Source organism: Atractosteus spatula, chromosome 2 (assembly GCF_055471065.1).
Source record: "Atractosteus spatula isolate fAtrSpa1 chromosome 2, fAtrSpa1.hap1, whole genome shotgun sequence".
Lineage (NCBI taxonomy): Eukaryota > Metazoa > Chordata > Actinopteri > Semionotiformes > Lepisosteidae > Atractosteus > Atractosteus spatula.
In genome coordinates, this window is record NC_142707.1 from 32,593,444 (window position 1) to 32,607,681 (window position 14,238).

The 14,238-nt window shown below is 35.6% G+C and overlaps 1 protein-coding gene across 1 annotated transcript in view; it reads right to left on the minus strand.

Moving 5' to 3' along the window:
- The window catches only part of mthfd1l (methylenetetrahydrofolate dehydrogenase (NADP+ dependent) 1 like), a 117,618-nt gene continuing 103,380 nt past the window's right edge, over positions 1-14,238 (minus strand). The window contains exons 27-28 of the mRNA XM_088929573.1: positions 10,154-10,272; positions 1-673 (exon numbers count right to left, since the gene is read on the minus strand). Of these exons, the coding sequence (XP_088785699.1) occupies positions 10,183-10,272 (90 nt within the window). The 3' untranslated portion in view covers positions 1-673; positions 10,154-10,182. The remainder of the gene's footprint in view (positions 674-10,153; positions 10,273-14,238) is intronic.

Here is a 14,238-nt window from a genome sequence, read left to right on the forward strand (position 1 = left end):
TCCTTTACATACCCTTTATTTAAATCCAGAGACATTTATTTGGCATAAAAAACAGTGACAATATCTCTAGTGTGAAATGGTGAAAGTTAGCCAAAAGGGACAGAGTTAGTAGAAAATGCTTAAATGTTAATAGGAATATAGCAACTTCTATATGTAATTAACACAACTAGGAACAGATTAATACATTAATACAATTAATACACAAACTAAAATGAAACGTAGGACCTCATTCTAATGTTAAATCCCCCTTTGTATTGGTCTAAGTGGGGTTTTCCAAAGCTGCATGTTAATTCTTTAAATACATGTTCTTCTGTAACGTACTCTAGAAAAATCAGCATCACTTCCATATTCCATTGGACTACAAATATGACAGTCCTTTGTCAATCTCTTTGTGAAGACATTGCTGTTCGCACTTGTATATCAGATGTAGAAGGAGTTTACCACAATACATCTGGTGTCTTTTAGCATATATCACTTAAGCATTGTTCAGGTGGTGCAAATATTACAATACTAAAAGCCCTTAAGTGGATACCACAACTTTTGATGAAGCTGGTTGCACAGAATTGTCTGGTCTTCTGTTTTCTTCATATCCACATGATGTGCAGAATACACATTCCTCACATTCACTGGAATTTTCTGCAGCGCGCCAGAAGAAAGGTTTTTTCAATGGAACCTAGAAGCCAAAAGAAATGGTATATTTAGCATCGATGTGCAGTGAATGCTTCAAGAACATTCTTTCTGCCTCATAAAATTAAAACAAATTACAATAAGTAGGCACAGTATCGATAGTCAGCAACAGGAATGCTTTCTTAAATCTAACCTGTCACAATCTTCTTCCAGTCACCAAAATGTCAAATTTGGACTATTCAATTCCTTCAATTCTTTTTTTTTCAGGTATCACTGATTTTATTTTCAAGCTATTAATGGAGATCTTTACAAAAATATCATCATTTGAGGAAAATTTAAACCATTATCACCACCTGCACATCTATCATAGGTTTTATCTTTTGGAGTAGTTATGCAAAAGAAAATACCCTGAAGACAACTGCTAGAGAGCACTCATTCCAGACTCTACATTTACAATTTTTAATCATGACACATTCTTCAAAACAATCTGTCTCATGATCAAAGATTCTGTGTTGTGATCTCCAATTAAGCCTCTCACGTGCTTACGTTTCTCTCTACACCACTGGTTCACTCTAAAGATTTACATATTTTGGACTGCAGCCTTTTTCATTGATGTTCCTATAGAAATCACTTACTCCCATCTTACCAATATTAAATGACCTTACAAGTTTGGCATTTCATGGTAAAGATTTATATAGATCGCAGCTTTGCATCATTTGATCAGTTCACTCATAACTTTGAACTTTCTCAGACTAATTTCTTCTGTTATCCTATACAAGCCCACGGTTCTGTGTGCAACAGGGAGGCCTCACTTTTCCATCTGACCTCTATAACCCCCACTGCTGCCATTAATGATTTGATCAAAAGTTTGAAAGTCATAATATTACCATATATAATATATAAAACAACATATATAATCTCAAATATACTCAAAGATATTTATCCCATATTTGTCAATTATTTTCAACATTGAAGTTGCTGTAGGAGCAAGTTTTATAAAAGGAAATTTCAGGTGAACCAGTTCTGCCTCATAACCCTTCCTCTTTGCTTTGTGTTAGACAAGGGTTGGTATCCTTGACTGCTCATTACACTTCTGCAACCACACTTTCCAAATTTTACCTCAAATCCAACAGGATTTGGAGGTCTTACAGTCATTGCACACTTTCTTTTGCATGTTTTATAGCTATACTAAACTTAATTTTTGCGGGATATTGATACAAAACTATAAGGATAATTACGTCTAAACCAGAAGGGCATCTCAAGCAAGCCTATAAACGTTTTAGTTTCATTAATGTCAAGAATGAAAAGCCTGCTTTAGAGACTAGGAAATTAAGACTAAGGTAATCACGGCATAGCAAACTCACATTACATATTGCTGTTAAATCAGTTGTGATTTAGCAAAAGAAGAATGAAGAAAGAAAGAATTAATTCCTTTGTTAGAGCTGTCACTTTCAAACCCTTTCAACAGATATGTACTGTAAATGTTCCTGACCGCCTTATAAACATAGATGTGGGGATGGTATTTGACACATTTAAAAAAAAAGGGTGTGATGAAAAATGTGCTAATTGTGAAAATAATTCTAATTTAAGAAATTTAAAGAAAAACGTATGTATTAATCTTACAAAGTCACACTGCAATGCTGCAAAATGCTTTGAAAGAGACCATGGACCTCTTTTGAAGACAAGTAAAAATGCCCACTAAGCACTAAGGGTTCAGCTCAGGTATTACATATTTCATCTTGCATGCCACTCTGGTGACCTACATAGATTCAGAAAGCATTCTAGCAAACATCACAATAAAAATGAATTTCCTTATAGCCCTTTTTAATCATTTTAGAAAAAAATACAGCTCTTTTTGTCCAATAATGCTCTAAACAACTTTAACTAAAGGCTTTCTTCCATTGTTTACAGACCAAAGTAACAAATTAAAAAAGAGAAATTCTGGTTAGGATTCAGAGAAGTAGATCAAGATAATTCACCCTTTGGCATGCATGACTAAAAGCCCAACAGAACATGTCTGGGAGGCCCAACAGCCAGCTGACTGTACAGTGAAGAAATACAAAATGTCAGGACCCACAGGAAAGCATTTATGGTTTTATAACTCTATCAACAATACAATACAATACAAAATAGAAATGCATTATGTGGCGATACTAAATATATATTTCAGTTCAACAATCATGATATAAATTTGCCCCCCAAAAACGGTCATTTTTATCTCTATGACATGAATGTGTAGAGTGAAGCACCCTGAGCATTTCTTAATTTGGTAGACTTGGCATGAATGTCATACATTTGCTGACCTCATCAGATCCTTTTCATCGCTTCTTTAACATAATTCATTACTGCACATTCCTGATGTGAACTGCTCACTGTGATTCTACTAAATTTAAAAAGTAAAATGTTGCTCTAAAAAAAAATAAATCAGCTTTGTTTCATTTGCAAAATCGACATCATTCCTGTGACAAGGTTCCTGTGTGAACTCCTCATCATAGACTTTTGAAACAGCCATACAAAATCAGAGAGTTGTAGCATGTGCTTGATTTTCATTTCAGCTATGCAAAGGGTTATCACTGATAAAACACGGTAAAGCAAATGGCTACTTTACTTATGGTAACAATTAGTGAAATAATACGCATGGCATTTTACCTGGCAAACTGGTTCTATAGTATGATTTATTTCTATAGTACTTAACAATATCCTCAATATGAATTTTGTCATTTCAGATCACGTATGAGTTTTTCTAAGGACAAGTCAAAAACTTGAAAGCGAAACAAGTATTCCTATTATCTGGTTAATGCACAACAAACCGGATACAAACAGTTTATTGAAACTAAGGATTTGGCCGTACAAAACAAGTCCTCTGTAATATAGGGCATATTTTATCGGATTTAAAAATTCATGAGAACAACTGTGTATTGCAGACAGGGCAAACATGATGCAAGTGAAATGCTGCTCAATCTCATACTGTAATAAAGGTCAATTGCTCATTATTAGGCCATTTCCACTGTTCTTAAAATATTAAGCTTCCTTTTAAACTTATGTTGAGATCTGGCGGTGGCCTTAATATTACTTGTGAAAACCTTTCTGAGTGAGGCTGAGCCTAAATCTTTTATCAAGTCACCATTTTATAATTTAATATGAAACTATCCCAGCTGTGAAACTGGTTAATAGTATGATATAATCCTTCAGTTTCTACTGTTTTTGATTATGAATATTGCTTAACCTATTTTCCACTTGCCTCCTCAGGTACTAACATCTTTGTTCATCCACATCAACATCTTTCAGGTTACTGTATGTGAAACAAATACCAGTTTAATCTGTTCTAGTACTTTGTTCTAGACTAAAATATTAAATTTAACAGATTATTTCAGGACAGGAGAAGATTTTTGTTACAAGATTTTTTTTTTACATTGTTGTCTAATGTAGTGGATATACAGACTAACATACTGTATACTTATTTTGTACTGAGCCATTACTGAAAACCTTTCACTGAGTGAAGCAAAGCACAGAAAGTATTTACGATATGCATTATTTACAGAGGTCGCCTTAAGGGGCTCAGTCAGTGACGCTGTTGAGGATTTCTGATGTTAAAAGGATTGTGATGCATTAGATCTTTTTATGTTTTACATGTAGCCCCAATTCAAAAGACACTACTGCCTCTATATTTAAAACCCTTGGTTATTTAACACCTACTGTAAGTATTTTCAATACAGATTTTGGATAGGATTTTAGAATGACCTCCTTACTGATTTGACAAGTGATTCAACTGAACTAATGTAAATAATTTAATTAAGAAGTAAGCCAGCCAACCTGTGCTGAGGGAAATATATTTGACTACTTGCAGGAATAGTCTGGACTTGTTTATATAAAATGCCATGTGCCAGTTTGCTCAGTTTTAAATTTAAGCTAAATCTTTTGAATTTCCTTTGCTGATTTTATAGTATTTCCCAACAATAGTATAGTATGTCCCTATTGTTGTACCATCTGCCAACTATTCCAGAATGTAGATCATTGCTATAAAAGAGTACTGGTCCAAGAACATAACCATGTGGTACTCCACTAATTACTTTACCCCTGTACCACTACAACCTGGACACTCATTTGTAGGACTTGACCTGGGTTCATTCGTGACCTGAGTGTATTCTAAACTCTGAATTTACATTTTGCAGAATTACATTTACATCTGAATTACCTTTTGAGACAGACACCTGTTGCATGTGATATTTTGGGGGTGGGGATAACTTTATCAGAATGAGCCACTGTGCCATGTGTGGAAACATTTTGTATAGTTCCAATGCAAATGCAATACTCACCTCTAAGTACCCATTCAGGTTCGTAAAAGAAAGTGACCATTGCTGTGAAACTTCCTGAAAAAACTGCCTGAATTCAAAGCACCATGGCACCATGGCACCGTGACTTCTTGCATCCTCTACACATCTATAGCAGGGCACTAACTGGAGCAATCTGAGTGAAGTACCTTGCTCATTACCAATGTCCTTTCTGGAACTGACTCACAGTCCAGAGGAGTTCAGAGTCTATATCCACTTCTTTGCTTCCAGTCCTACTTTGTTTTTGCCATTCTAGTATGTTCCTCTGAGGGATAATTAAGCAATTATTTCAATTTAGCATTATGCAATACACATTTTATTTAAAGGGCAATTTGAAAATCCTGTCCTGCCTGAAAGTGTGCAGGTAAGCATGGGATTGTACAGTAATATCTTGGGATACAGAGCCCACAAATATGGAAAAATCTCTGAGCATTAGATGTTGCAATTTTTGACACAATTAAATATTATATGGTTGCTACATAGAAGGTGGAAGGTTATTCATTTGACTTTAAACCACAGCAAAGAAGCAGTGGGGATTTAATAATAATAATAATAATAATAATAATAATAATAATAATAATAATAATAATAATAATAATTGCTTACACTTATATAGCGCTTTTCTGGACACTCCACTCAAAGATTTAAGTCTTTGTTAGAGAAAATGTTGAGGTATTAATGGCAGTATAAAATAATTTTAATTGTCACTGCAAATCAGAAGAAGTTTCTCGCAAATTCTCACCTGTGTATTTTGAACATTTAACCTTTACCTTTCTCATGATCTTCAAAAGGAGTGTATTGATTTTACCATTTACTCAATAATAATAATAATAATAATAATTATTATAATAATAATAATAATGTGTTTCATTATTGTTATTGTTCTATACTCTTATATTAATTTATTTTCTACTTCAATATTATTTATGTGGACAGTGCTTTTAATGAATTTGGTAAAAAAACATTATGATCAAGATTGTGTTAAAGCAGCCAACTGGACAATCTTTATTTTTTCTGAAACATTATTATTATTATCATTTCTCCCTTACTAATAAGGTGCATGTATTTAGACAGCATGAACGTTCAAAGTGTGCACAAAATTCCGTCTCTAAGTTTGTGATGTTTTTTGTTCTGCTTAATGTTTCGAATTGCTTAATGTTTAACAAAAGTTTAGCAAAGTGAATAGAATGGTGTGTGCTTATATGAGTCATCGGTATCAGATCTCTGGCTGAGTTTAATTATTAAAAAGGGCATGGCTTTAACAAAATCGTTATTACATTAATGTTTTTAACATGCAATTGGCAACACTGTAAACGGAGTGTGGTGTCTGCACTGAGACCTGCACTTTCTCACACAAACGTTTGGCTTGATTTTGAAAAGCTTGTCTTTGCATACCTATTGGTTTTAGTTTGCAGTAACATGCATCAGACATTCTTACAACTGTACATATTTGTAAACAGATATTCTAGTAAGGTTTTAGAAAAACCTACTGTATATGGACTTAATAAGTAGACTCAGAAGCATTTAAAATGTAACAAATTAGTATAGGAGCTGATAGCATTTGTTGTGCTTAGAATGCCTCTTGATACAGTATATATGAAAATGGCCCTCCTTTTTCAATGCTGATCCAATATATGAACCTTACATATATTGGATCATATTCTAAGACCTTAGCGGTCTTACATAAAACAGACAAAAAGAGTTATTGACCAACTAGATAACATTAAAAGAAAACAGCCTTATTCAATGGTAAAGTAAGTAACAGGCTTATTCAATAGGTTTATACAGGCTGTTCTCAGCAGAACATAATGCTTATGTATGCAAGACTGGAAAACATTTTCAAAGAACACTTATTTCCTCACACATAAGGTATTAATGCAAGACTTATACAATTTGGTTACACCATAAAATCCACACGTCCCCAATGTCGGTTTCTAAGTTTCTGGAGGAGAGAATACATGTTACAATAAGAATGTGAAACCAGGGATTTCATGAAATTGTGAAACATTTAACTAAGGATTTCAAATAATCCCTAAATATTCCAGTAAATAGTTGAAATACCTGGTTCTTATTCACTTTTTATATATACGATTAAATATGCTATAATTTCTGTGACATATACAGTATATAAAATAAGATTACTGTAAGATTGTGCTGCTTAAAAGCACAACTCAAATAAAACAGAAGCATTATAAGTCTCAACCCTCCCCCATAGTGGATTTGAAATATATACTCTTACAATTTCTCATACATTGAGTGCAACAGTGCATCTATAATTACAGAACAACCTTATTGTACTCAATTTAGCTCAGCCTCACAGCTGTTAAATGGACAAACTCAGGAATGAGGCCTTTCTTTTTTACTTAAGCTATGTTTGTGCATTGTTCTTCAGTGGCAATGTCAAAGGACAGAGCTGGAAACAGAAGATGGGGAGTAACAGCTTGTATTCTACACCTGTGACATACAGGTATTATATGATATGGGCACTGTTTCGACCAGGGTGGTCTTAATGATTTGAGGCCTTGGGCAAAAGTCAAGTTTCGGGCCAACCCGGACCTATCGTGAACATGAATAAAGGATTCAGTATGCACTGACCTTGAATAATGCACCACAGTTTGCATTATGATTTTATTCTGTTTTCTAAATATTCAGCAGAACAATATAGAGAACTTAGAGATATTATCATAAGAAAGTGAATATTATAATAAAAACGTAATGACTCTAGATTATTTCACTGAGAATGCACTGGATTGGTCAGGTTACAAATCTGTAACCTGTAAAATAAAGCCTATCTGTAACTAGAAATAAAACAGATTTAAGCAAGGTAAAAATGAGGATTGCCAGGAGACGTCACAGGGCAATGCTTCAGTTGCGATAAAGGTCCAATAAATTTCACTAATATTTTCTCTCCAACATGGTCATGGAGCTTTTCTGAATGTCCAAGGAAGGCTTGATTATACTGACACTGATATCAAGAATATCAGTGGTCAAGTGCTAATATTTCCTGGCCAGTATTGTCAATTGCTAAGCTTGTTTTAAATCTAAGCTATTTTTCAATCTAATTAATGTCTGTTATGTGCACTCCAGAACATTTGTTGTATTTTAACAAGTGATAGAGGCGTTTCCAAGTATGAAAGCCCCCTAGATAAACAGTTTTCTCTTATTCCATAAAGGCACAAGGAAAAACAAAGCACTGTATCGGTAAACAGAGGATAAACTAGTCACGTCCCATCGATTTTGACTCCATTATGCATGGTCCTTTTGTCAATCTCTGTAGAACCCAGTCATTATACTGTTTTGATGGAAATCCAGATCCGTTATCAGGACCAGCCCTTATGTCTTGCGTCAAGCTGTCTGAGCATATCCACGTGTGTTTTACAGCATGTGGTTGAGGAGATCCAGACTTGCCCATGCTGGCGGTCTCAGCCAGTGTTTCTGCTGCAGAACGGTCCTCAATAGGAACAGGGAAGCTGGGGTCTGTGGCTGACAGTCCTTGCTCTTCCTCTGTGGCTGGAGTAGACCTGATGTTACTGCTGTTGCCACCAGTCTTTTCAAGCAGCTGCTGTACTGATGCCAGAATTGCAGTTCTTACTTTTGTAGAAACTAGCAACTTATTAGAAACATTCATGTGATTTCTTTTCCACTTTTAGTTTTCCTCCCATTTTTCTGCTCCACTTGGATCATTTTGTTCCATCGCTTATAACAATGTTATCTAGGCTGAGGCCATGTGCGCGCCACTTTTGGAAAACAAATTATGACTGATGTATGTCGCTAGCTAAATTGATCATGTGCAAGAGTCACAAAAATGTACGCCGCCAATCTTTAGGTTGGGCACACGAAAAAAAAAATTATTATGATCTTTAATAGTAAAGTTTGCATCATAACATGCCACAATTTCTGCCAAACCGTCTTTTAAAGGCACACATTTATAGTGTGGTTTAAGTGAGAACAATACAGTAGGCAGTTTCTTTATAAAGCATTCATTTCTTAAATACACAGAATAAAGTGTAAAATATGACTCTTTCATAACTTTCCCACTCACAATAGTATGAGGAGAGTCTGATCAGGCCAAACAGTTGATGCACAGCATCATATACCCTATATACACCATATCACACTCCTGGTAGCCTATCGGGGTGGGACGGTGGCTCTGTGGCTAAGGATCTGCAACTGTGGCTGGAAGGTTGCCGGTTCGTATCCCGTGGCCGGCAGAGGAATCCTATTCCGTTGGGCCCCTGAGAAAGGTCCTTAACGCAGGCTGCTCCAGGGGCGCCGTATAAATGGCTGACCCTGCACTCTGACCCAAAGCTTCTCTCTCCCTGTCTGTGTGCCTGTGTGTCTCATGGAGAGCAAGCTCGTGTATGTGAAAAGACAAATGTCTAATGCAAGAAATTGTATATGGCCAATAAAGTGATCTTATATCAAAGCTGCAGTTTGAGCTGCTAAGGAAATTGGAACGAACAGGACACAAGGATGTCTCATAAGAAGAAAAGGATCAGGACTAGCATTCAAGCCAGCTGTATGAGTCAGTCTCTTCTTACAAGTCGTGTTCCATCTTGCAGGGTGACCAATTAAATGTAGGACATAGGCAATAGCTGTGCTAGATCCCTTTATCTTGTACGATAAGGTTTTGCCATTTTTAAAGATGGCGTAAAGAATTCCTCAGCTGCATAACATGGGCTTGTTTTTTCTTAATCGGGCCCCATCTTCTTTTGTAGCGATACAAACACTCTGCAGAAATCCAGTTCATGCTCTGCGGATACCTTCCAATGTGTTTCACTTTCAACTCCATGCCTAGACCTAAATGAAAGGATTTGCCTTAATGATCGCCACTATCTTTGCAGTCATTCTGCTTCCTCCTGTCTTAACAAAAGACATTTCAGTGAAAGAAATTCTTCCACTCACCTTTGTCGGGCGATGTCTAGGGAGCAACATGCAGATTCAATTATGCACAGTTACACGAACAAAATAAAATTTCTACAAAGATATTAAAGAAACTGACCTATTGCGGAAATAAAATGCTGTTGATGGTGCGAAACCTTTAAAAACTAACTTTAAACTATTGTGTTACTGAAATATAGAGGTAAATATGCTCACTGCTAATGAATAACAGATAACCACAAATTATCGCTTAAGGGCCCTGAAATGTTTTCATGAGAAACATTTACCATGGCAAGTTTATGCGGGCACATTACCTGCAGGGCTCTGGCAACTACAGTTAATCTCAGAACAACCCTGTGATCTCTTCAGTGTCAGGATCCAAGTCGATGTCATAGAAACAGGGGCGAGTGGGAAGTCCTGGCATGGTGCTCATCTGTGAAGAGAAGAAAATATGGACACAATATGTTATCCTGGAAAGACTCCATTCACCAACTTAATAACAGGAATAATTAAGTATAAATAACAGTTTCAACATGTCCGTGTATACAATTAGCCCTACTAATACCACCTTTAGGTCTACTGTCATCTTAATATAACATTTTAGTGGATAAACGATTGTGTGCCATAAGCAGTATCTGAAATAGTTCTTTCTAAGTACAAAAGAAGAACACAAGACCACATACAGTAGAAGAGTTGTACGTTGACTACAATCGTGGTTCATACAAATGATACATTGTAACACACCAGACATTCAAGACTCATTCAAACGTACAAGGGTCAAATTATATTAAGGTACCTAAAGACCTTGACTGCACAAGATGGGAAAGCGATCAGTATCACAGTTTAGGACCTTTCTACTTGTCATCAGGCCAAGATCACCACTGGCTTTGCCTGGAGTCTTACTTAGTAAGAAATTGTGATATGCAAGAGACTAACAATACTTAAGTTGCTCATTAAAAGTTGTCTGACATTCAGTATTAACAACATCTGTGTAAACATTCTGACCTATAGAAAAAGAGCTTTTAAAAAAGCTGGAGCATTTTATAATGTTTCAATACTGCAAAGGGATGTGGATAAGCAGATGAAAGATCTAGTAGAACACTCAGACTGAATATGAAGAATAACAGAACTTTAAAATAGTCAAAGCAAAGGATTGTATAGAACATACTTGGTATTGTGTGTATACATGTATACTGTATAAAGCTCAATGTCCGTGTTTTGGTATGACTGCCCTTTATGCATTCAAAAACCACTCAATAGAACATTACCAAATCTGGCACATAGATGCAGACGGACAGAAAGTGTTTTTTGAAGATACTGCATATTTTCTAGCTCTGTGCATGCACACTTGCTTAGTGTGTGCTTTTTGTCCTGTACTGCAGCTATAACTTAAGGTTCTAATTTTTACAGTTACAGAAAATGTATAAAGTGACCAGCTGTAGCCCATGGAAAGAGTTTTCCAAGTCATATATTAGATTTTGTCTTATCTTGAGTAATAATGGAGAAGCCGAATTAGCATATTATGGTACATGCGTTTTTGGGGTAAAACACCTGCATTAATGGTCTTATCATTGTAATGTTCCATTACATTTGGCATATTCCAGATCTGTGGAATGCCTGTGCTCTTTATTTGCAAAATTCTGACACTTGCAAATCACACAACCTGCACCATATCTGGTACAAAGGTTGGTATGTTAATTTAATTTCCAAGTGAAACCATGTAATTTTAGCTTGTGCATTACAAAATGTAAAACAGTACACATTCCTGATGTCAACTTTCAGAAAGAAAAACCTGGGTAAAAAGTGGCAAAGATACTCATGCTGAAAGATCCTTATCATCTTTCTCAGATGCACATTGTACAATCTCTCTAACATACTGTGTTCAAAACTGTAAATGAGAACTGGAAGCCATTTTTAGTCATTGTTTCACTGCAATTTAAGAATGAATTTACAAACTTTTTTAAAAAGTGCATATAGAGGCATTTTTAAAAAAATAAAGAGATAACAGCAGCAGAGATGACACAAATTTAGTTTTTGCTGTCCCAGCAAAGAGAGAACTACAGGGGTTTACTTAGAGTGTTTTTAAGCTAAAAAAAATAAATATATAAGTGTCAATTAATAAAAAAAACTCAAAATTAAGATACTCGTAAAACATCTGATACTGTCTCTTTATGAAATCTTGATACAGACAAGGAAGTTCAAACTTTTAAAGCAGCACTGAACTCAAGTTCAGTTGACTGCACTTCAAAGCAAATCTGTGAAAGATTATTATAATTATTTTTCCCACATAATGCACAGGTAGTCTGGAAACAAGAAGCACATATTCAAGTTAAGAAAGAAAACCTTTTTTTTATTTTGGCAACTCAACCATCATTAAAACGTGTATGAAGTTGCAACGCATTCAGCAGTCTTTTGTCAGAAGCTGTTCCAGTGTAAACAGAACTCTCTGGTTTGTGTGGTTCGTGTTTGTCTGAATCATATCTGAATCTCTTCCACAGGCAGATGGATAGAATTCAGAAAGTCAAAATACCAGTAGCAGTACATAGATGTATCTAACATACTTAGATTTTAAAAAATAAAATTCCATTAAAAAATACACACAGCACGTATAAAGGTCAGAATAGCAAATTACAGTTAGTTGAATCATTTATATCACCTTTACTAATTTCTGTGATCTATATCAACCAAGAATTATGAATTGCACACATATTATTACAGTGCCATCATAGCAAATTCTCAAAGTCAACACAACATATTTCTTCAGAACTGACAGTGAAATTTGAACCAGAGGAGAAGTGGAAACCATGTAAAGTACATTTCAAACACAGAATGGAAGACCCGTTTGGGTAAAGGTCTGTGGAATAAGCTACCAGCCATGCAGTTGGCTGGCTTCAAGAAACAGCTGGAGGAGATCCTTGGATCAATTAACTACTAATTACATGACGGGGTAGTTGGGCCAAATGGCCTCTTGTTGTTTGTAACTATTCTTGCATTTTCCTTCTGGAGCAAATCCAGTTACTGTTCGCTCCTTTGTAGGAGCTGCCCTGTGTAGACACTTTTGGAGATTAAACATCAAAAGCTTATGATTCACATCACCTGAACCATAATTAACAGTGAGATACAAATGTAAGTTGACTAAGCATTTGGGGAAAAGATATAATAGTTATTTAGCTTTGTTTAAGTGCGATCCTATGGTAATCTCCCAAACCTGAATGGCTTTCTCACACCTGTGTTCTAGAAAATAGGGGGAAGCCTGAGCAAACGGCACTTATGGAGATGTGGCCTATACAGATCAAACAATGTAGCAGCATTGCGAAAATAAAAATAAGAACTATTCTTCACAAATTCCATGACACAACAACTTAAAAACACAAAGGATAGCCTTGTGAGAGTGTGAAACCTGAAACATCTCATAAACAAATATTTCTCTTCCTCCTGGTGTTCACATGCTGTACAGGAAGGTCTCAATTTACATGGCAAATACGTTCCTGAACATTCTAGCTGAAATCAAAAGCATGTAAATGAAAACTAATTTCCTATAAGAATGCATGGAAATAGATGCGTTCAACCAAAGGGATGAACTTAAAAAAGTAAAAGAATTAAAAAACAAATGTATCCATGCAAGCTGTTTAGATAGTTGTACTAAAAGTAATTAATCTATCAATTTATGTAAAATGTGAAGGGAAGATTGTTGTCATTGTTGAGCAGTAACCCATGTGCCCACAGACAGCAAGAATTCTCAGTACCTTTCTCTTTCAGTCCTGTTACTCTCAGTGAGCATTTAAAATGCCGTTTATTCTGAAGTCCCATAGGTAACATTACGTTTTTTTTCTTTTTTTGGCTTTTAGCAGATTATTAAGAGTAAACATTTGTTTAATCATTGTATTTTTTGCATATTTAGGCTGAGGATTGTGTATTGATTTGTTTTAAAAAATGACTAACCATGGAACCATGGGCAGACTAAATCTGTGCTGAAAAGTATAAAAATACTTTTCATCCGGAATTAACCTTTCTTGTTTCATTGTAACCAAGATGCATTGACACAGCTCCCCACCCAAGCCTCTTAAATTGAGGCTTTTTCTACAAATTCTTTGCATTGAATTTTGTTTTTAAGAATTTTTTCACACGGTATAAATAGAGATAGGACCACGGCATTTTCTTGATTTATTTAGCTAGTGTGAGATAACGGGAGATGAACAGTAGCTGGAGAAATAGTGAGACAAAGACTGCCCAGCTGCCTGTGTCACCCAGCCAGTTTAATTCATCCAAGTGCACAGCTGGGTACATGCAGTGTATATTGTCTCAAACACATCATCAAGTTGCCCAACGCTGTCTACACCAAAGTTTGCTGAAGTGAGAACTGATTTGTTAATAAGTTAAGACGTAGTATATATCCCCA